General features: G+C 41.3%; 1 protein-coding gene and 1 pseudogene across 1 annotated transcript in view; one reads left to right on the top strand and one right to left on the bottom strand.

Annotated features, from left to right (window-relative positions):
* The window catches only part of LOC104962371 (chloride channel protein 1-like), a gene marked incomplete at both ends in the record, with an annotated part of 16,730 nt that extends 2,127 nt beyond the window's left edge, over window positions 1-14,603 (top strand). Inside the window, 10 exons of the mRNA XM_010790811.1 lie at window positions 1,646-1,910; window positions 2,110-2,243; window positions 2,475-2,566; window positions 3,100-3,192; window positions 3,368-3,455; window positions 5,056-5,138; window positions 6,994-7,038; window positions 8,578-8,682; window positions 13,646-13,732; window positions 14,241-14,603. Of these exons, the coding sequence (XP_010789113.1) occupies window positions 1,646-1,910; window positions 2,110-2,243; window positions 2,475-2,566; window positions 3,100-3,192; window positions 3,368-3,455; window positions 5,056-5,138; window positions 6,994-7,038; window positions 8,578-8,682; window positions 13,646-13,732; window positions 14,241-14,603 (1,355 nt within the window). The remainder of the gene's footprint in view (window positions 1-1,645; window positions 1,911-2,109; window positions 2,244-2,474; window positions 2,567-3,099; window positions 3,193-3,367; window positions 3,456-5,055; window positions 5,139-6,993; window positions 7,039-8,577; window positions 8,683-13,645; window positions 13,733-14,240) is intronic.
* A 5,654-nt stretch (window positions 14,604-20,257) lies between these two features.
* The window catches only part of LOC104962368 (uncharacterized), a 23,892-nt pseudogene continuing 21,771 nt past the window's right edge, over window positions 20,258-22,378 (bottom strand).

Here is a 22,378-nt window from a genome sequence, read left to right as displayed (position 1 = left end):
ATATTGCTCCACTTTCTCCGGTCCCCGAGATTGGGCTTCCAGTAGCTCTGGAGAGAGCTTTCGCACCTGTGGCCACTAACGGTCATAATTTCTCTGCTTTGTTTCAAGACCCGCATCAGAAAGCTTTTGAATGGTGCTACTTTTCCAGTTGGTCTACCTGCTCTTCACGTAGCTCTGCATGTCGTAGTTTAGGTGCTTTTTTTTCTGATAGGAACTGCTCAATCCACCCCTCCATAGTAAGACCACCCCGGAGGTCGAAGTTAATCTTAAATGTTTCCATCTTATGCTTTTTAAGTTTGTTTTGTAACGGAAGAAATGTAAATATATCTATAAAACGGTCAAATCAAGCAATTTGATTGGTCGATAGTGTTTTTGCGGACCTCTTTGATTACAGATTTGAAAACATCGTTGCTTGCTTTAAAAGTAGCACAATTCATTATGTTAAACCTTGGAAAGTATCTAGATATCCCTGCCCTAATGCCAAAGGAACTGCACACTGAATATGTTTTGCCGTTTGATGTCTATGTCTGGACCGCTGCGTAAAAAGGAGGGCTTCTGCCCCGTTACTTCTCCGCTGCTTTCTTGTTCCAGTCTGAAAAGCTTTTCAGCCCAACTGTATACTGTTTTTCTCAGACGCGGAGGGATACTGACTTGTTGTGAAAAGTAACTTACAATTCTACCCGTGGTATACGCTCAGTATATCACGGCTAAGAACCAATCAGATTGCTTGATTTGACTTGTCCGTTTTATAATATATACAGTAATTATGCACTGGAAGCAGTGGAGACGCTGCGCACAGGTGATTGACAGCCGTAAGACGAACCACAAAATAAATTGACTTTGCTTACTATCATTTCTTAAAAGGGTAGAATATTGCGTTACATCTGAGTTATCCTGTGCATCCCCCGCCCCCCCCTGTCATGACTCCACTAGAGAGGGATTCCCCGATCATCTCTGAAAGTTTCTCATCAAGAGGGGAGGGGGGGGGGTGTCCCCGGCCCGTGGCACAAACACACGCATTATTTTGGTGACGATCTGACCTTCTTGCAGTTCACAGCGTGTTCCACATGCTGCAACTCTTTGTTATCTGCCTCTACCAAACAATATTATTAACTTGGCTCGACCGCCCCAACAAGAACCAAAGTATTACACGTTATGAAATGTTTTTTTTTTAAGCTGTTCTGTCGGTATTTCCTACTTTCTTCTTCATGCAGTCAGTCGAAAGGAATATTAATATGTGGTTGTTTCACTGACTATTTATAGGCAAATATGGGCGTTACGCTTGTTATCAAGTTGTCCTCCCCTCCTTATCTTCCTCGTCTCCCTCCCTTTTCTTTCCACCCTTCCTCTCCCTCCTCTCCAACAGAGCATGTGGCCACTTTGGTCTGACAGTTAAATGTCACTGTGGGTTCCCTCCGCCGTCCTCACCTCAGCCGCCGACCCAGAAAGGTTGCCTTCCTTCAATCTCCCTCTCTTTCCACTCAGTCCTTTGTTTCATCCTTTTTTATGTTCTCCTACTCGCTCTTCAGTATTCTTCTCTTGACCTTTGTTTCCTTCCCCTCTCAAACCTTCTTCTTTGCTTCCCTTTCATAGCTTCCTCACTGCCTTTCCACCTAATTTCTCTGTACTCCCTCTCCTTTCTATCCATCCTTCACCCACTCCCTCCCCTCCTCACCCCATCCCATATCTCTGACAGGAGCGGCAGCTTTGACCGGGGCTGTGACTCACACGGTGTCCACGGCGGTGATCTGCTTTGAGCTGACGGGTCAGATCTCCCACATCCTGCCCATGATGGTGGCAGTCATCCTGGCCAACATGGTGGCCCAGGGCCTGCAGCCCTCCCTGTACGACTCCATTATCCAGGTCAAGAAGCTGCCGTACCTGCCGGAGCTCGGCTTCGGGCACATGAGGTGCGTGAGGAGGAGTTCAGATTAAAAAAGGGTTGTTTAAAATGTGTGCTATGTCAAGAAGTAAGGATTTTTTCCCACTTACAATTTCATATCAAACAACGTCTGTCCTTCCAAGTTTACGGTAAAAGTCCATTTGCTTGTGCACTGCTTGTGTGTTTACAAGTTGTGGACAACCACCATCTGTGTGTCTGTCCTACAGCCAGTACAACATCTTTGTAGAAGACATCATGGTGAGAAGGGTGAAGTTTATTTCGTCTCAGTCCTCGTACAGAGAAGTCAAACATCTGCTGGACTCCTCCTCAATCAATTCAATCCCACTGGTCGACTCAAAAGGTAAAAGTTCATTGTAAACGGAACTACCATAATAGAAAATTAAATGAAAATATGTATTTTGTTACATCTAATATGCGCTGTACAGTAAATATCATCTAAACACTAATCTACAGAACCAAATCTTTAACTTAGTTTAACTTACTTCATGTTTTTAAAGAATAGTTTTGAGCATGGCAGTTTTGCCACTGTTGAATTTAGTGTGGTTGTAATTATTCCTCTTCCTGCTTCTAGACTCTATGATCCTATTGGGCAGCATTGACAGGTTGGAGCTCCTCGCTCTCTGTGATTGGTGGTTATCGCCTGAGAGAAGACTCCTGATGCAGGTAAGCTAAACATTAACATAATAATGCTTCGTCAAATGAATCTTCTACTTTGTTGCATCTGTGCTTTGTCTCAGGCTAAATGTGAGTATGCAGACGACTATCCAGATATAAAAGTAATTGATAATGCAATGATCAGCTGAACCTACTTATCAATTATTAAACATTTCTATGATGGTTGTATGACAAAAAAGATCTTAACCTACCCTTAGACCTGTAATTTGGATGAAGGAAACATCTATAAAAGGAAACTCTATTTAGAGTCATTTAATATGACTGTATTGTATATCGTTTTTCAAATGTCCATCATGTGGCTCCTTTGATCTGGTGATAGACCATAGGAGCATCATTTAGTGTATGCTGGCTGAAAGGCCTTTCTAACATGTGGAGGAAATGTGCATACTGTACTGTGTTTCATCGAAGAATCCTAAATGGGGTAAACTGGAAATAAATCAGGGTGTGACACAGAGTAATAGGGTTGTATTCACACTGCTGATGCAGTCTGTACTGATCTGTTGTCCTGGGTGTGTGTTCAGGGTCAGAGCCTACAGGAGCAGAACCAGTCCCAGGAGCACAGCTGGGAGTCCTTCGCCTATGTAGATGAGGAGGAAGAGGAGGACGGAGAGGAGGTGGGGCTCTGATGTGCTACAATCCTTTTTAAGCCATCAGTTGGGTTTTAGTACACATCATTTTTTTGTATTTTACTCATTGATAAATAAAAGACTATTATTAACTTTTACCATTTATTTTGAAAAGACATTTATTAAAAATGGCTACTTTTTAACATTTACTTGTGGTGTGCAGGGCAGCCCGGTGCAGGAGGAGAGGAACGGCCCCCTGCCCCCCCCCAAGCCTCAGGAGCCGTCCTCCAACCACACTGCTCCTGTCCCTGGTGAGCTGAGAGGACTTCAGATTCCTGAGTACATTTTTAGTTGATATCTCAGTGATATACTAACTAGTTCTTCTTTATGTCTGCGCAAGATATTTCTGGATAGATATGTTATAATGTTATTACCGTTTGGACAACTTTCTGTAGGTTAGCAGAGAATAAAGAGCTTACTAGGTCACCTTCTTTAGACACACACACACCCCCCGCCGCCGCCCGTTAAGATCTTAACTGTTAAAAAATAGGGCTGGCAGATATATGTTTATTATATCTATATTCTGATATGAGGATATAGAGGGATTTTGGATATTGTTATATTGTTTTATGGCACAAGTGTTGTCTTTACCTGGTTAGTTATGGACGGAAGTTATGTAATTCTCTCTAGCCCTTGCTACTGTAGCTTTGACAGTTGGCCTATTTGACCCATAATAACAATAACTTTCTGCCACCACTGATAATCTTAGCATTGCTAGGTTGCTATTAACTGTGCTCCTTGAGTTTGTTCACTGCTCTCTGAATACACTCACACACAAACACACACACAACACTTCAGACAGGATCAGTGCTGCTGTCTGATCACAGCCTGGTCTGCATGGATCCACTGGGGTATTACACATCAATGTGTATCGTTAAACGGGTACGGGACCTGACACAGACCCATTTAACTGCATATACCATGGATCTGAACCTGAACCAGAGAGAGGCAAGGATCATTGGTCTCAGGGTTTGGTTGCACCCATTTGTTCTTTGGAGAACAAACACGTTTTCTGCTCTCTCTTCCTTTGCTCCATTACAGCCGTCTGACATGAAGTCAAGGCTGTGCAATGAAAGCCTTATGGAGCTTGTCATAGTCATATTTATTCCTTCAGACAAGTTTTGCTTACTAGGGCGATGTAATGAGCTTTATTTTTTGCTCTGTCGCTCCTACTTCTCCTCAGGAAAATAATTTGTTAACATGTGTGACTCAGCATTTACTCTGAACCCAGATGGGGTATAAAGCTCACCAGCTTCTAATATGTGTTAAGTACATCTGTGCCGAAAGTACAATGGAACATTTTGTCAGCGCTTACGAACTATGAAGGAAAAAACCGTGGGAACAAATATAGGAAAAGGAACAGTGTTATTTTATCATATCTGTAGCCATTTAATACATGTTTTGATTTGTTCTGACCGTAACACTGTGTTAAGTGAGATTAAGATAGAGGATTTGTTTGCCTTTATTACAAAGTAAGGCCAATGATAGGCGAAAAGGTGGGAAGAGGGGGGGCGACATGCAGCAAAGGGCCACAGGTTGAATTTGGTTTGGCAGCATGTTTAATGCAAATAAACAGATGCCGTGTGTGCATCTATCTTGGTACAGAAAACTTCTCGGTAGCCGCTCACACTCAACAGTCTCCAAGTGAAACGGTATCCAGGCAACAACAATAGGGAGTTGCATGGGTCGTGGCAGACTCCATCTGCAGTTATGGATGGTTATTTCCCTCTTCAGCTTGAAGTCTGTCAAAAAGCTGCAGCTGTTCAGATTTCCGACCTTCACCCACTGACTGCATCTCCCTCTCCTCTCTCTCTCTTTCTCTCTCTCTCTCTCTCTCCCTCTCTCTCTCAGAGAAAGGTCCTCTCCAGTCTGTGAGGAAAACACTCAGGAACCTCTTCACCTCTAAGAGCAGACAGACAGAGGGACAGTCGCAGGTGTGTTTATGGATGTTTTATGTTGCATCTGTCCATTCCTAGGAATAATTGGGTGTTAATGTATACAACAGCTCAGTCATTTCCAACTGGTGGTACTCAAGAGCCTTGTTAAAATAAAACAGTTTCACTCCAACTGGCAAAAATCCTTAATTAAAAAAACAATCACATTGCTAGGATCTACTGTCGGATGGTTGGGGTAAATAGCAACGGCTTGTGATGTCTCTTTGATTGCAATTGTGTTGGTATCTCAAGTGGTACTTGGTAAATTGGGTTTGGTACATACTGTAGGGATACTTTGATCAAAGTTTGGAAACCTCTTCAATAGAGTCTGTTACTGCTCTATGTCATCTTGCTCACAAACATCTCTATTTTTTTTTTAAGCCAACTATGAAGACATTTGTACTAGATAAATATTGTTTTCCTTAATGAGCCATTGAAATGCAAATCGCCACCCACCCCTTAAGAAAAGCCATCCCAAAACCACATGCTCACGCTGACACTGATAGGGATATCAATATTTATCCAATATGTTTTGCAGGCTGAATTTGTCTTTATGGGCTCTGCTTTCCATTCAGGCAGAAAGACACTTATCTGATTGACGGACCACGCATACATACACAACTGCTTCCTCATCCACAGTCAAACTCCCCGAAGTGGAGCACCACCTTCTCATATGGAAATGGGAAAAAGCCAGATACTGGAGGTGGAGTTATTATTCAGCTTGGCGGTGAGCCTGGCTCACGGGGCAAGCAATACATGTCATCTATTTACACAAGCAGGAATAAAAAACACATTAGAAATAAGCATATGCGTGTAAGCTTGCAAGATTAGAATTTGATTTCTGTGCCTACTGCTGTGCCTTGTGTATTACCAGTCTGATTTTCTATTATGTTTTTGGATGCAATCCTATTCCTGCATGGGAACGGTTTATACAGCAGCTCTACAGACCTGAATATCAAATAGACACACAGTAGGAAATGAAGCCAAACCGTGGCTGAATTCTGCTGGTGAATCAGGTATTTGTCTACTTTCCCAGCCTCTAATGGCAGGTAACCAGCTACTGACCTTTAGAATATTATCTGGCTGGTGTATTATTGTCAGCATCTTGTTAATTTATTAGTATAATCGCTGTGGTTGCAGTGACAAACTCAACAATTGTAATACAGCTACACAGAATGCAATTAGTGATTTGTACAGGTTAGATAAACATAACAAGGGACTTTGTAAAAATGCCAAACCTTTTAAACAATGCTTCTCTATTTGGTTGGTTGATCAAAAAGAAAGCTCCCCCTGCTTTTGGCTATAGAAACCTCACACTTATTTTGTGTTGGTGTTTAACGAACAGTAGCAGCCAATCTGCCATGACAGTGAGTAGATGAGGGACCTATTGCTCATAAATGTAATTTTACAGAACAAGTCACAGCAGGTGTTGGCCTGAATTTCGCCTACAGCTTACTCACAGAGCATCTGTGCTGTGGGAGTGATGACCTGAAGAAAACCTGACGAAAGCAACCTGATTACAATCAATGTAGAGAGACATTAAATCCAATTCAAGATATGTCTAGATCAAATATTTTTCTGAGTATAGGGAAAGTAGTTATTGTTTCTGCAGACGGTTAAATCACAGGTGACAGTGTTTCATACATCTAAGAGTAAATGTTGAGTAAACAAATTGTGTAACTGAGCTGAAGTTATAGAAAGACATTGTACTTTGAGTCACTTTCCCGTTGCTCCCCTAATGTAAGGTTCAGGTTTTTAGTTTTAAAGATGAAATCTAGCCAGGTTTACAGAAGTCTGTAAAATTGTTCACCAACATTTCATCTTATATCTGTTTCTTCCTTGTAATTGTCCCCAGGAGCCCTGTCCTCCTCCCCTGTCAGACCCAATGACACCAGACCAGGTATGGTGATGATGAAGGGCCGGGTGATTTGCATGGTTTTACACAAAAGTCTGATAATTGATTGCAGAGTGGTGGTCAAATACTCACACACCCTCGGTCCTCTGTACAGGTGTCAACATGTCTAAGGTGGAGCAAGTTTTTGCCTAAATAAAATGGTTCACATAAAAATTCCAGCTGTCTCGCTTGTCCCAGGTTGGCAGCAGAAAGCTCAAAGATGGAACCATGCAATAAAAAAACCATCCAGATAACATTATCTACTGGACGCACGAGATTGGCGCATGGTGTTAAATAATCAACCCGCATGCTGATGAAAAGTTTAAGTTGAATACCCTAGTTTTGCATTTATGTAGATTTATGTTGTGACTCTTAGTCCTTATATGTGCTGAATCAGAAGAAAAAAATGTGAACTGACATTTAAAATCTATTCTAATCTATCAAAACTTGATGCTGCTTTAAGCACATTCGTCTTTAGTTTTTCTCTTTATTACATTTGTATTTAGTTTTTCTCCATGCCAACTGAAACTAAGCAACTAAACTAAAAGTACAGTTCTAAATGAACATTCTGTGGTTAACTCATTATGAATTCACTGCTGGCAAATCCATTTCAATCTATTCACATGTAGGTCACAGGTTTTAGAGATGTGTCACATTTGAGGAGACGACTCAGAATTAGGGCACTTTTTAACTGCACTGTGAACGCAGCCAGAATCTTAAATGAGACATCTGTGTTCATTGGAGAGCACAACAACATTACTGCGTCCTCCGAGTCCTGCTCTGTCTGCTGCTCTCCGTTTACCCCTCCTGGCTCTTTCCCAAAAGGCCCCCTTAGCTTCAGCCTCACACACACACCTCACATCAGGCACAGGCTGCTAGGTAATCCATAGAGAGGCTAAGGGCTGTCAGACATCCTAAATCTCAGAGGGGAGACCGGTGACATGCAAGGACAGAACACCAGGTTTCAAGGTCGTTCACAGCTGTTTACCTCCCCTCCTGCACACCTTCACTTTTACATCAACAGTGGACATGGATATGACCCGCTGTGGAAAGTAACTGAGTACACACTTGTTATGGTTAATTGCTTTATGCTTCTTCCTCACCACGTTTTAGAAGCATTTATTCTACTTTTTACTATTTATTTAACCAGCTACTTTTAACCTAATGAACACTTAACTTTCTTATGTATTCAATGACGCAGTACTGTACTACCAATATACCCATATTTATTAAATACAATTATATAAAAGTGTCTCGACATTACAGCATGTAAATGCTTTTACACATGTAGCTGATCAATCTGCTGCCTAAGTAAAATGTTGAATTCAGGACTTTTTCTTGTATTGGAGTATTTTCAGAATAAATTATTTCTTATTTCACTTAACTTAAGTACTTCTTCCACCTCTGGCTATTACCCATCATTCACACACATCCTGATATTTCCCTCTGACTGTAATAAAACATGTTTTTGCCGTCATGAGAGCAGCTCTGAACTGAAGCCACGAAGCTCCGCCTCTGTTGACCTGCTTCTTGTTTCTGCTGCAGATCACGGCGTGGGAAGAGGAAGAGATGGACAAGCCGATGGAAATCGATGAGATACGAGTAGACCCCTCCCCTTTCCAGCTGGTCGAGAGAACATCATTACATAAGGTTGGTGAAAAAAAAGATCGAAACGAACAGGTGTCACAAAGATGATTAGAAATCCCAAGTTTGACAAATGAAATAAACCAAAACATAACTTCCTTGGTGGAGATAATTATGAGTATAAACATTATTTAACAAAATATACATAGATTAATTAGTTTGGTAGTAAATCTGTCATAATAAGCAATTCACCAACAAAGGAAAATGTCCTTTTCTATTTTGTTCATATTGACTTAAAGGTGATTTGAAGGTTGCTTTCCATTGTATCACTTTAATGAATTTGCTGCTGAAATTAAGATTGATTAATGTTTTAGTGTATGAAATGCTCGCTGACTTAAATCTTCCCTTGTGCACACCAAGCCTCTCTTTCATCAGCTCATGTTTTCGGGACCCGCTCGTCTGTTGCTATGTAATAAGTTATTGGATCCAGCTGCATTTTATGTACATTTGTCAAGAGTTATTTTTCTGTCACAGGTATTATATAATCAAAGTGTATATATAGAGTACATGGAGTTCTGCTCCTCAGGCAGCAACAAGACTTTTGTTGATGCTCCCACACTCTGCTCCTCAAGTTGTTTACTTCTTACTTCTCTTTCGGCTGCGGATGTGGAAAACCTTGACTTTGAAAGGGAAGTGCTACATGAAAAATAGTAAAGATTGAAGAGCTAAAAGATCAACATTTACATTTTTGACCGTGGAACCACACATTTTGACAGTATGCAGTAGGCGGATGGGTTGTTACATAAACATTCAACCTTTTGTAGGTGGGAGTCGTGCCTGACGGTTATGGGTGAAGTACGTTTTCAGTGATTAACCTACATTCTAAGGAAACGTTTTTACAACCATTAGCCGCATTCACACCGCAGGACTTTCCCTGGTACTTTGGTTCTTTAGTTCCGTTAGTACCAATATGTCGCGTTCACACCGCCGGGACTCCTCACTGCTGGTGTCGGTACCAGATGTGTTCGGGGTACCATATGTGTTCGGGGTCCGTCTCTTACCAGTGACGTCACGACGTACGACTAATGACGTCAATGACGTCACGCTTTGTGATTGGCTGTACGGTAATTTACCCACGCTGTCTAGAGTATAGAGGGGTACTTTGATCATTACATTACATTGCATTTAGCTGACGCTTAAGTGCATTCGACCAACAAGATCAAAACTTGAAGAAATACAATAAAACTTGAAGAAAGACAAAGACGAATGAGGAGAAGAACAAGAGAAATCGAAGGTAAGAAGTATATAACGTAATATGGTAGGTAATATGTAATATGTTCAGTGCCGTTGGCACGTTAGTTCAAACAGTAACAACGGACTATGTTTCTTAGCGGATGCATGTCAATTTAAATCAATACATACAACTATTTCACATGGACAATACTTAATACTACTTATTTCGTATTGATTGTTATATTTGATTATATTATATATTATCAATAAATTATATATTATATATCAATATGATATACTTTTCTATATAATAGATTATCAAAAAAAGTATTTATTAAGTAAGGGATAATGTGCAGCAATCACAATCAAGTCCACAATCGAATCCATAAAGACAAAGTAAATCTGTTTACAGTTGTTTCATATGGATGTTGAGAGGTATCCATATATCTCTTCATTTTGCTCTCAAAGTGCACCAGATTGATGCATTTAACTTCAATATTTTAAAAAAATTACTCCAAAGGGAGTGCTTGTTCTTCCTTCTGTCTGTCTGTATCTGTGTATTCTCATGTTCCGATTAACCCAGCCAAATTTTTCTTCTTTTGTGTCTTGATGTGATCTTGAGTTGAGGCTGATCCTCTTGCTGTGGTCCCGCATCCTGGATCCTCTATCCTGGGTTCTGGATTAAGTTCGTGGCTTCGTCTCCTGTCTCTGCGTCCTGCCTGCGGTCTCGTCGGTGCGCCTCCCTGGAAGGTCCCGACAGGATTGTTGGACATCTTCGTGGATTCATCTAATTTATTATAACACATGATTTTCTAACATTCGTCTACCTATGTTGTAAAATGTATATCTCTTCTGGATGGTACACACGCCATCATCTGCCCGTCTGTCTGTCCTGGGAGAGGGATCCCTCTTCTTGTTGCTCTCCCCGAGGTTTCTCCCATTTTCCCTTAACTGTTGGGTTTTCTCTGGAAGTTTTTCCTTGTCGATGTGAGGGTCTAAGGACAGAGAGGTGTCGTTTTTCTTCTCATTTTTTTTTTTAAACTGATATTCGAACAAACTGCTGTCTGTATTAGCTGGGGTAAAATGTCTTCTACTGTAGGTATTTCGTTATTATTTGTACAGCACTTTGGCATCGACCAAAGTCGTTTATAAATTGCTTATAAATAAATTGATTTGATTGATGTTGATTTGAAAGGGTGTGCGCCAAGTTCCATATTAGACCAATGAAGATTTCGACCAATTCCTGGAAGTAAAATAAGTCGGAATAATTTTTCAAATGCGTGCGGTTCAGTTGTTTATGCAGATGATAGTGTATGTAGTGTGTTCATCGCCTCTTCTATAGGAGCAAGTCTTGATTTCCTCCAGTCTGGCCGTGGGGTGTGTATTCCATCCATTGTATGCTCAACTCAAGTTAGGTATTAAATGCCGACAACTCCAAGACTCATGATATTCTCAGGTGGCAAAATTAACTTCTTTTCTCCCCACATTTGTACTGTTAAAGGGACTGGAACATTTGACATTGAAAGGGTCACTACATATTCAGTATCGTGAGGGTTTTATTATTGATCAGAACTTATCTTTCAAGTCACACACTGAAAATGTTGTTTTAAAATGTAGGGTTTTCTCCTTTCAGGACAAGGAAACATGTATGATCTCTGCAACGTTTTACAGTAATTGGTTCTGTGATCTGCTTTACATGGATGCCTCTGATCCAGGCCTAAAGAGGTTTGGATACTGTGTACCTTGGGTGCATTATGTTAATTAGCATATGGCCCGGTAGTGGTATATATGTATACGGTTATATATATATATATATATGACTATATATATATAGTGTGAGTTTGAGATAAATATGCACTTTGATGAAATTATTAGTTGTTACTTGAGTAAAAACGTNGTACTTTAAAGCAGTTATGACCACACGTACTACAACACCGGAGCGGTGGAATGATGAGGAAGTGTCGGCGCTTCTGGCAATTTACTCTGAGGACGGGATGCAGCAGCTTCTACAGAAAGCAGTTCCCAACTCCAAATGTTTTGAGCGATGTTCGCAAAAGCTACTTGAGCGGCGTGATGCCGTTATTGTTATGTCTTGACTGTGCAATAAAACAAACAAACTGGCGAAGCTTTATTTATTGTGTCCCACCCCAAATTTGCAGAATAGAAGAATGTGAGAGCAGACAGGTGTCGGTGGTTGAATTTATCTACAATGTTGCAACCTTGTGCAGCAATGGCAGGGGCAGAAACACAAGTCTTACACACATAAACACGTAATTTATCATGTCATTTGTTTTAGATAAATAAGGGAAAAACACCAAACAACGGTTAATGTCCTTTTCCAAAATCAGCCTGAGGGGGTAATATATAATAAATACATAAAGATAAAGTCCATTGTTATAATAGGGTATTTTATTTGTAAATGACCCTTATAACCCAGCCTCATGGTGCTTCTTCTCTCGTTTTTTTTTGTACTCGCCGTGAAGTGGTTTTGCGGCCTGCCAGTAAACCCAGAGAAGAAGAAGATGAAGTGACGTCAGCGTAATCTTGCCTCAGGGAAAGTACTGCGGTGTGAATGCGATTGGCACTAGCCCCCTGGCGGATTCAGTGCCGTGGTACTTTAGTGCCGGCACTAAAGTACGGCAAGTCCTGCGGTGTGAAAGCGGCTATTGTCCCTGCCAGAGGAGTGAAGGAAAGAAACAAGCACCTGTTATACTTCACAATTCATTTGCTCCCTGATCAGTACAAACACAGATCCATCACCGCTCAGCAAGAGTTTTGGGCACAATATTGATTATTCAGTTACTAAAATGTAAACAAAAGTATTGTTTTTCAGATGTTTATATTAGTAAACTAAATACCTCTGGTTTTAGACTGTAAGTAAAAAAAAAAAGAATTCTAAACATGTCAACCTCTGGATCCAAATAGCACTGTAGTTATGCTAACCAATTGTTCACTAAATGTTCTTAGATAGCTTGGCATTTACGAGAACTTCCTGTCAGCATTTTGATCATATTTAAATTTTCAACGAAACTGCATGACAGGTCTTTAGAATGGAGATGCGTTCAGAGCTATTCTGTGCCACCAGAGTTCAGATGTTACTTATTCTATTTACCAAAGAAGCATGCTCAGTTGTGTCTGTATCTGCGTGGTTGAGCTTTCCACATTGGGGATTTTAACAATATAATCTAATGTTAAAAATGTAAAATATGCCGAACATTAACTTTACATGCGCACAATTCCAATGATAGGAATTATTATTCATTTTTTCCTGCGTTATACAATCAATGTGAAATGCTAACAATGTCATAATGACACATCTGAGGGCGATGAAGGATTCGCAGAAAGTGTGAAAGAGATTGTGATATTACTGTTAGTGTGATTTAACTCTCCAGTTAATAACCAGAATATTATTGCGCAAAAGGAGGCGTTGTAATTGAAGTTTGCTGATTCACAGTGGTGAAAGATGTACTCTGATCTTGTGTTCAAGAACAAGTAGCTATACCACAGTGTAGGATTTCTCTGTTACAAGTAAGTAAAGAACTTAAAAATGATACTTGAGTTTATGTACTTATGTAAGTCACATTACAATATTCCAGATGAATATAAAGAGGTCATACAAAGTGCGACCTTATCAGAGTTCTTTGAGCACTCAGGACTTTTTCTTTCCCCGGTTCGTTCTGTGCCGTTAGCTTTCATCTTTCATGTTACTGTCTGGAGTTACAGAGAGAGTCAAAAGGCTTCCTGGTCTGAGAGGTCAAAGTCTACATGTGTCCTAACGTGACCTTCCTCTCCACAGACCCACACCCTGTTCTCACTGCTGGGGCTCAGTCACGCCTATGTGACCAGTATTGGCAAACTGGTGGGAGTGGTGGCACTTAAAGAGGTAAGAAACTTGTATTGCTGTCTATGTTTTTTTATTCTTTCCAAACACAATCTGATGAGTGCTGCCTTGAACCAAAAGCAAGCAGTAAAGTTGATTTAAACCCCCATCGATCTCAGTCCAGAAAGCCTTCTTCCTTTGAATTCACTCAACATTTAAAAAGCTTCCTTTGACTTTGAGGAGTCCAATTGGCATTCGCTACTAATTTACTCTGAGTTTCATAAAGCTTTTTGTTAGCATAATCAATATCCTCTCTAGATGAATCAGGGTTTCTTTGATCTACTCCACTCCTTCTGTCTTTCCCCATTTGTGTCTCCGTCTCACCCCTCTGTTCCTAAACCGTATTTTATTTTACTTTTCTTCTTCACTTTAGAAATCCTTTCATCCTTTAACTTACCTATTCCTCCCTCTGACTAAAAACTGTTGCTGTCTTTATACTGCTTTCCTAAAATGTCACCACTTCCCTCCATCTTGTTCCTCCACCGTTTCCCTCCCTCCTCCGCCCCTCCAGCTCCAGAAGGCCATCGAGGGCTCCACCCGCTCTGGCGTCCGGCTCCGTCCTCCGCTCGCAAGCTTCCGCAAACACAGCTCTGCCCCTAAACCTCCACCTTCTTCTTCCACTGCTCCCTCCTCTCCGAGCTCCACCTCCTGTCCCTTAGCTCTCCCTGTTCCCCAGCCTCCACCCCCGTCTCCCCCTCACCATCACATCCACGAGACTGAGACGGAGGCGTGGATCGAGGGCGTGACCTTGGAGGTGGAGGAGAGCAGCAGCTACACCACGGGGAGCGGCCCCGGGGCCTGCAGCTCTCCCACAACCAGTTGCAGCGACAACAGCAACGTCAGCCTCCCTCCATCCACCCCTCCTCCCCCGGTCCCTCCCCCCTCCACTCCTCCTCCTTCTCCTTCTTCCACCTCCATCCCTCCCTCCACCCTGACACCCTTACAGAGACTGCTTGGAGGGGATGAAGACAGTGATGATGAGCCAATGGTGTAGAGTAGAAAAGAGTGATGGTCATGTTTTTTTTATAATGGAAAACTTTTTTAATGGTCTGAGTTTTGTTTCAGTTTCTTAACTCGTTGCTCTGGTCTTTGGACACTCATTTACCTCTTTTTGTCGCTGTGTATGTAGAGTAAAGATTTCAGGCATCATTTCTTAATTTTGTAAGTTCATCCCTCCCTACCAAATACTTCTCCCACCACAACCTCCTTCACCTACTCTCGATAAGCTCTGTTTGTGTGTTTCTATTTAATACTTAACCTGCCTCAATGTTTTTCATTTCTCAAGATTCAACCAATTTGAGTTAATATTCTCTGGACTGAAGTTGATTGTTTTCTCTTATCCAAACAAAGCCCAGAATTCAATATTACATTTTTTGAATTACATTTTTAAATCATGATAAAGTCACTCTACAGAGGAATACATGTAGAATACACTTCTATATGTTGCATGTTGATGGATTAGACACCTCTTTATGCCACAGTACTCTCCAGGTAAAACACATGCTGCATCTTTTAGTTTTTATAAACACAATATACTCTTTAAACAGTCATCCAAACCTCTGCACACAAGAATACTAGCTCTCTCGTAACCTGTGTCTTTAAAACGTTTTTTATCGGATAAAGCAGGAGCTATTGATTTTGAAACTGGCAGCAGACCATCTGTATGCAGCAGACTTAAGGAGCTGTGCAGCCTGTGTTGAAGATTGCCCAACGCCCCAAAACGACCTCCACATTGCGTGCTGACCTTGTGGCTGCGGCCTCACAGCTCATCACGGTCAGGTTGATGGACAGTGCAGCTAAAGGCGGCTAACGAGGGACAAACCGCTGTATACTGGAGGTCCTGGAGATTATTTCCCCCTCATGTTCCCTAACAAAGAAAACTTCCAGATGTTGTTCACATGTGACTTCTCTTAATTACTTAGGATTATGATTATAATATGAATAATGTTGCAAGAAGAAATTCAAACAAATAGACAGAAGCTTTTCATTCTGAAATCCATCTTGCTATCAACAGTGACATTCATTACAGTGAATGACAGCTGACATTTTGTCACATAACATTAACACGTTTAATGAAGATGAAGAGGTATGTTGACATAGAGATATTTACTAATTACTACATTAATTGGCCTAATGAATTCCCTCATTAGCAATACTATTAAATATAGGACTGCCAGCGTGATTATGAGAGCAGATCAGGCAACCAGAGAAATCCAATTTGCTATTTTAACATTAGTGTACCAATGAAAAGTGCATCAAGAGTTCAGGAACAAATGGAAAAACAAAACAATTAACCGGAAGAGGCTGAAAGCTGCGTGGAGGTTTAGAGATGGGGGTTATATCCTGTTGAGGTCAGCATAAGTCAGTAAGTATGCACTCTTTATATTAGATGTTTATAACACTCACATCATTTAAGTTGAACCAAAGTCACTCACTAAACTTCCCTCCTGCCTCTTAGTAGACTTCTGAAAGACGAAGCATTCTTTTTTTAACTCCTTCAAATCCTGATGATGAGTTTTAAGTTATTTGCTTTCTCAAACTCAGTTAAAGGTGCGGTAGGTAATTCGCTTCAGAAACACTTGTTGTTGTACTTCATGGAATGCTCTTAACATCCCGATAGCAATGCATATATTAAATGCTTTGACAATAAATATATACAAATATTTCATCTCTGGAAGCCGTAGCGCTGTAAAAAGCACGACCAATCATCTGCCCCGGCCCGCTGCAGATAACTGGATGGCCTACCTGCCTGTCAGCCTTCCATCTCGTGCACAAACTTATCTCGTGCCCTCATTGGTCATGTGCACGTCCGTGTGTGATAGAGGAGGGGCTCTGTAAGGAAGAGGCAGATTTTTTTCGGTTGTGTATTTTCAAATTCTAGCGCACTCGAGCTGGTTTCTCCATTCTTACCTATACCTACCTTTAGGGCTCATAATACTGTCTCTAAAAAAGTAATTTGATCTGAAGTGACTACCTTGAGCATTTTATTTTTGAACGTTTCTCCTTGTGAACCCTTTTTTTTCATGTATCCCTCCATATCAGCTTTCTATCTCCTTATTATCTCCTGGATTCAAATTCTCAGGTACTGCCTTAAAAGTCTTTAAAACTTGCAGATTCAATGAAAAGCTTCTTCATGTTTTGTGTGTGTGTGTGTGTGTGTGTGTGTGTGTGTGTGTGTGTGTGTGTGTGTGTGTGTGTGTGTGTGTGTGTGTGTGTGTGTGTGTGTGTGTGTGTGTGTGTGTGTGTGTGTGTGTGTGTGTGTGTGAATTCAAATGTGTATGTCCATTTCTTAAGAGAGCTCTGCACTGGTCTAAGTGCTGATGTCTTCTGTCTGTGGTTGTGTTACATTTATCTTTAAATGTATCTCTTAGCAAAGTCAAATGCTATCTGAAATGTATAACACTGTGAAAGATGTAGCGAAATAAAGTTTTATTTAGTCTTTTTTTTTTGCATTGTTCATCCTCATGTGTTGATCTTCCTTCATCCAGGGTAAAGGCTGACCTGCAGGAAAGAGCCACATTTAAACAGAGAGAAGAGTTTCTCCTATACTCACGTGGAACAAGAGCTGAACTCAGTGAAGGTAGGGCAGAAATATAGTTTTTACTTTAGAAGTCACTTGAAAAAGCTGCTCTGATGACAAAACATATCCAAAAATAATCAGCATGGCATCTCGAACTTGGATACAAAGCTCCTTTATTTTTCTCTTTCAGTATAACCACTTAATAACTATAAATGATAATTAATCATTTGTATCTGACACATCAAAAGAATATTTGACAGCCAGGATGACAGGATCTATGCAGCTACCTGCTGTTTCTTACCTTCATTGCCTTTTTTCCTCATGTTCATTTGTGAGACTTGTGTCACTTTTTCTGGATGTGTCCTTCAAGCAGAAAGTCATTTTAAGCATTAAGCATTATTGCTTTTCGGACAGCTATTGTGAATCAAGAGGTTTTGAATCTTAGTACATCGAGATATATTCTATTATCTGATTTTTGAATTGCCTCCACAGAAGTAATGAAAGTGATGAACACGAGTGACATCAGACAGCATGAGTGATAGCATTTGTTTTTATTCCCAAAAAAGCAAAGAAGTTTCACTCAAAATGCCTTCATTTCCCATGATGCCAGGCGTCACCTTTCTTTGTTAAATCTCTCGGCCTTCAGATGTGTGCCTTGTGTGTTTGGACACTAAATGCTCTACAAGAGCAACAAGAGGACAAACAGAGGACAGATGGTTATCACAGCGCTCAGGGGCATCGTGGGCTGTGATCACTGGAGTGAATCGTCCTCTCCAGCCGCTGTAGGTAGAATCTTTTAGAAGAGATGATGTAAATGCTTGATTCTGTTCTACGTTTCCTTAGGCAAACACACATTTATAAAATACACTGTTCTGAGCATTTCTGGCTGACCATCTCTAGCACGCATGCAGACTTTTGACATATATTGTTATAGTCTGTCTTATTTCAAGTCTTTGCACTGGCATCCACACACTTCTACACATTCAAATGAAGTCAGTAAAGCATGTTGCTTTTAAGGGCTTCTTCTACTGTATTATGCAGCATTTCTTTATTTAGCAGTAAAAAAAAAACACATTGCTAGCCACCGACCACAACAGCCAAACACACACAGGAAGCCTTCAAAAAGATCAGGATAATAGCACTTGACCGTACAAGGGCACTTCTCTGCCTCCAGAAATAAAGTCTACACGACTCGGTTCAATGGATGAGGATTTTTTTTGTGTTTTAGTGGAATTGATGACTACAAGGAAACGGCTGCTGCTCAGTGAGAAAAACCTCTGACCTTCACACTACAGTTAGAAAATGATACAGCTGGACAATTAGGTTAAACCTGTCTGTGTGTAATGTATTATATACAATAAGTTTGGCTGTCAAATCTAAGGTTAGGAAAAGGGGCACGTATCAATGCACAAAGTCGCTATATATGTGTCTGGGTTCGCTCATATATTTTTATCTTAGAGGGACCAAAGTGTGACCTTGAGTGGGAGGGCTTTTTTAATTGGCCCTCACTTCAGATTGATGCTGATTTTATGGTTAAGGATTGGTTTGACAGTGAAGCTCAGAATGAAGTCTAGGTTAAAGCTGGTGCAATTTGTAATGCCTAGTCACATAGAGGGCGGTATGTAACCAAAAGAAAGCCTAGAAACAGCAGGGAAAAGGTGTAACCTAAGGGCTGAACAGCTGATAGTTTATTGAAATAACAATGCCATTCTGTTAACTTTAAGTGTGGTGGTGACCTTGAGTTTACATTAGCTATATGTGTGTACTTTGCCACTGCCCCAGGGCTGTATGGTCTGTGTTACTTTACATTTTGATAGTACATTTATTGGACTTAATCGGAAGTGGCAGTAAAAGGTTCAGTGCCTCACAATCGCCTCTCAAGGAACAAGTGATATTACAAGTTAGCTAGCATGCTAGTTTCAGTTGATAACTCTGGAACAAATAACATAGACATCTGGATAAACTGTTAACACAGTAACCTCTTCACTCTGATAATGTTCAATGGATCATATCTTACAAATGTCACCTTTTAAGGTTTGTTAGATACAGTAAATTAGGCAATGTGTTATCTTGGTGATGGTCATCATGTCTGTGCACTTTTATGGCACATGGTGGAAAAGAACAATACCAAGAAGAATGTGTTTCCCAGAATATATATATTTAACACACAAACAAAGCCACATTCATACATACATACATACAGTCTTACACTCATACAAATACATATCAGTTTATTGGATTTTTTTCTTTTATAATAAAAAGCAATTTGATATATTATTACTTTGTATACGGTGTTATACTGTAAGGGCTAGGTCACTGTTAAAAAGCATGCACTTTCTTTTGGTTGTGTCCAGATGAAGCGTATGCTAATAATTCAAAGTGTTTGCCACAGGTCATGCTACGTTCAGACTGCAGACCTTTTTTTTTTCATGAGTCAGACTTTGTTTTCAACACCAATTTGGAGTTTAAGTAATTTTTAAGTCACTCTAGGTTGACTAAAACACAATTCTTCTCTAGCAGCAGTCGCCCAATCTCAAACACATCACCACTCAGACTCAGTATCCCAACACATCTTCGTACTGAAGTAGCGACATTTGCTCGACAAACTCCCTGCTTACCAAATGGTTCTCATATGTACTCATTAAAGCTACCACGACACTGACTTTAGTGGCCTCCATGTTTACTTGTGTACGAGAAAATGCTGCTTATGACATCTTGATTCTTGCTCTTCTGCGCATGCTGTTACCACCACCAGTTCCAACTGGGATCTGATTATTGGCCACAATTTAAACATTTTAACAGACAAAGAAAAAATCAGATCTGAGGAATAAATCCCAAATTGAGCATTGGGGCTTACGTCCACACAGCGGCGTGCGTTGTCGCTTGCCGGCGGGGGGGGCTGAAACTCGACCAACAACCATGAATCTCCCGCCCCGGACACACAAGCACACGGTTTGATTGGCTAGAGCTTGTACTGGCATATGATTGGATTGGCTGACGATTGCTGACGCTTCCGCCGAAGCTTCAAAAGTTGAACATTGCTCAACTTTCGTCGCGAGCAAATCTACGCTTCGCTCCCACAATGCAGTTCGGCGAAACGTGACGTCACCCCATTCAAAGTGAATGGGCAGAAGTGTTGAAGCTTCGACGCGCGCCGCTGTGTGAATGGGCCGTTACAGTGTGAATGTAGCTTCTCAGTATCAGATTGGACCTCATCAGAACAATCTTTACTTAGCAAATCAAACAGTGAACTAAGACCAGGTAAAGTTTCTGCTCCTGCTGTAGTTCTCTAATGTTACACGCTTCACCTGAACCAACCACTCAGAATGATTTGCAAATACTGTTTAACGTTGTAATGTGATGTCCATGTTTGTTGTATTGCACTGATACGGATTTTTTAATTGGGTATTTCTTCCCACTTCAGTCCTACCTTTCTCCTCTTTTTCTTTGGAGCATTCCACATGTCCTGCAGTAACTCAGGGGGGCTTCTTGGCATTTAGTTTGTGTAAATTACATCCCAAGATTTCGTCTCCAAAAGTCTTGTCCTCCGACTCAAAGTGGGTAAAATACTAGGGAGGGGTTGGGATAGAATAGCTTGGTCGATTATTGAAGTAGTTATCTCCTATTTAGTCCGTTTCTTTGCGGCCCCCTGATTCAGTTGGTCCAACAATAACAATGGAGCCCTCCTGTGCCTCTTACTCCTCTACTGATTGGACGATGCAGGGTGTGACCTCAAACGGTTTCCTCTCCGGGACAGATTGGGCGATCTGTGCTGGCAATCCTGGGCTGGAGCCTCTAGTGGAGGGGAGGTCCTCCTTCAGGGGTGATGGGGTCAAAGAGCACGGCTCCGGCTCCAGGATTAATGTTACCTCTTCTACCTGGAAACACAGGAAGTAAAGCATTTTGAAAACTGATTGGCTGGCTACAACTGTGCTCTGTCAGAGGTAAGTAGGGCCCTTTTTGCCCAATTGGTTTTTCATTTTAAACTTATCTCGTCGACGTATCAGTTTTTAGGACTCTGCAGCAGAAACCAAAGCCCAGGGATTGGGACAGTTCCAGTTGAAAGAACTCGCCTTTGTCAGCTCCTCCTCTTCCTCCTCCTCTTCGTGCTGCTCAGGGGTGTCTTCAGACTCGGGCTCTGGCTCCTCTCCAACCGTCTCCACTCCTCCGATCATGTCAACCATCTGTCCGTTCAGCTGGCCGATGATCTCCCCCTGCAACAAGTTCAGTTTACTGATTTAATTCCCTGTCTATTTCTGTGGAAGAGGATTCAACAGGTGAATGGCCCGTTAGACCACAGACTGACATCTACCCTTTAGTTTTAGTCACAAAAAAGACAGAAACAGAGACAGAAGACAGAAAAGAGGGAAGTTAGAGATGCAGAATATGAGCTCCCATGTCCTGACCCCAGCTTGATTTGTTTATGCAGGACATCAGAGAGACAAGACACATACTTAGGTAAGTACAACAGACACAGATGCTGAATCCAAATGCCGAGAGTTGCAAACTTGCGGACTTTACAGCATGCTACTCCGAGGAGCAGGCAGATTTAAGGACGCCCTTTGTCAGAATTCATCAGGTCCGCTAAAGGCTGTCATGCAGGCTTTTGGCAATGCTCCATGCAGACATTCAGCCTGTCTCCTACCTTGCCGATTTCCCTGGCAGTTTGTCCCATCATTCACTGCACTACAGATGTGTGCTAAATACGCCTGCTGATATAAACAAATCCAGATCCAAAAGACAAAAACAAATGAGTGTCACACATGATGGAAAATAACTCAAAAAGGCTATTCCTGTGCAGTATATGAACATCAGCTTAATATAACTATGATAAGTGCACTATTTTCACCTTTGAAGACACGCGCCTGACATCAAAGAAGATAAACCTCGGCTTCCTACAATAACAAGAGAGTATTAAATGCATAATAGGACATGCGGTCATGGTTACGATGATTCGTGTCTCACTCCTAAATGGAGAACTACCTCTGCGAACCTCTGCGAACTACATCGGAATACATTAAAGCACCATTTAGTCCGCAAAGTCTGTAATCCGACCATTTGGATTCAGCAGGGGAGTGCCTACGTGGTGTGCCTCGACCAGCGCAGCTCCCCACAGGTCAGCGAGCCGG

The sequence above is a fragment of the Notothenia coriiceps genome, unplaced genomic scaffold, assembly GCF_000735185.1.
Source record: "Notothenia coriiceps isolate Sejong01 unplaced genomic scaffold, NC01 NC01_scaffold00034566, whole genome shotgun sequence".
Taxonomy (NCBI): domain Eukaryota; kingdom Metazoa; phylum Chordata; class Actinopteri; order Perciformes; family Nototheniidae; genus Notothenia; species Notothenia coriiceps.
The sequence above is the reverse complement of the archived record's forward strand: the minus strand, read 5'-3'. Positions and strand labels throughout refer to the sequence as shown.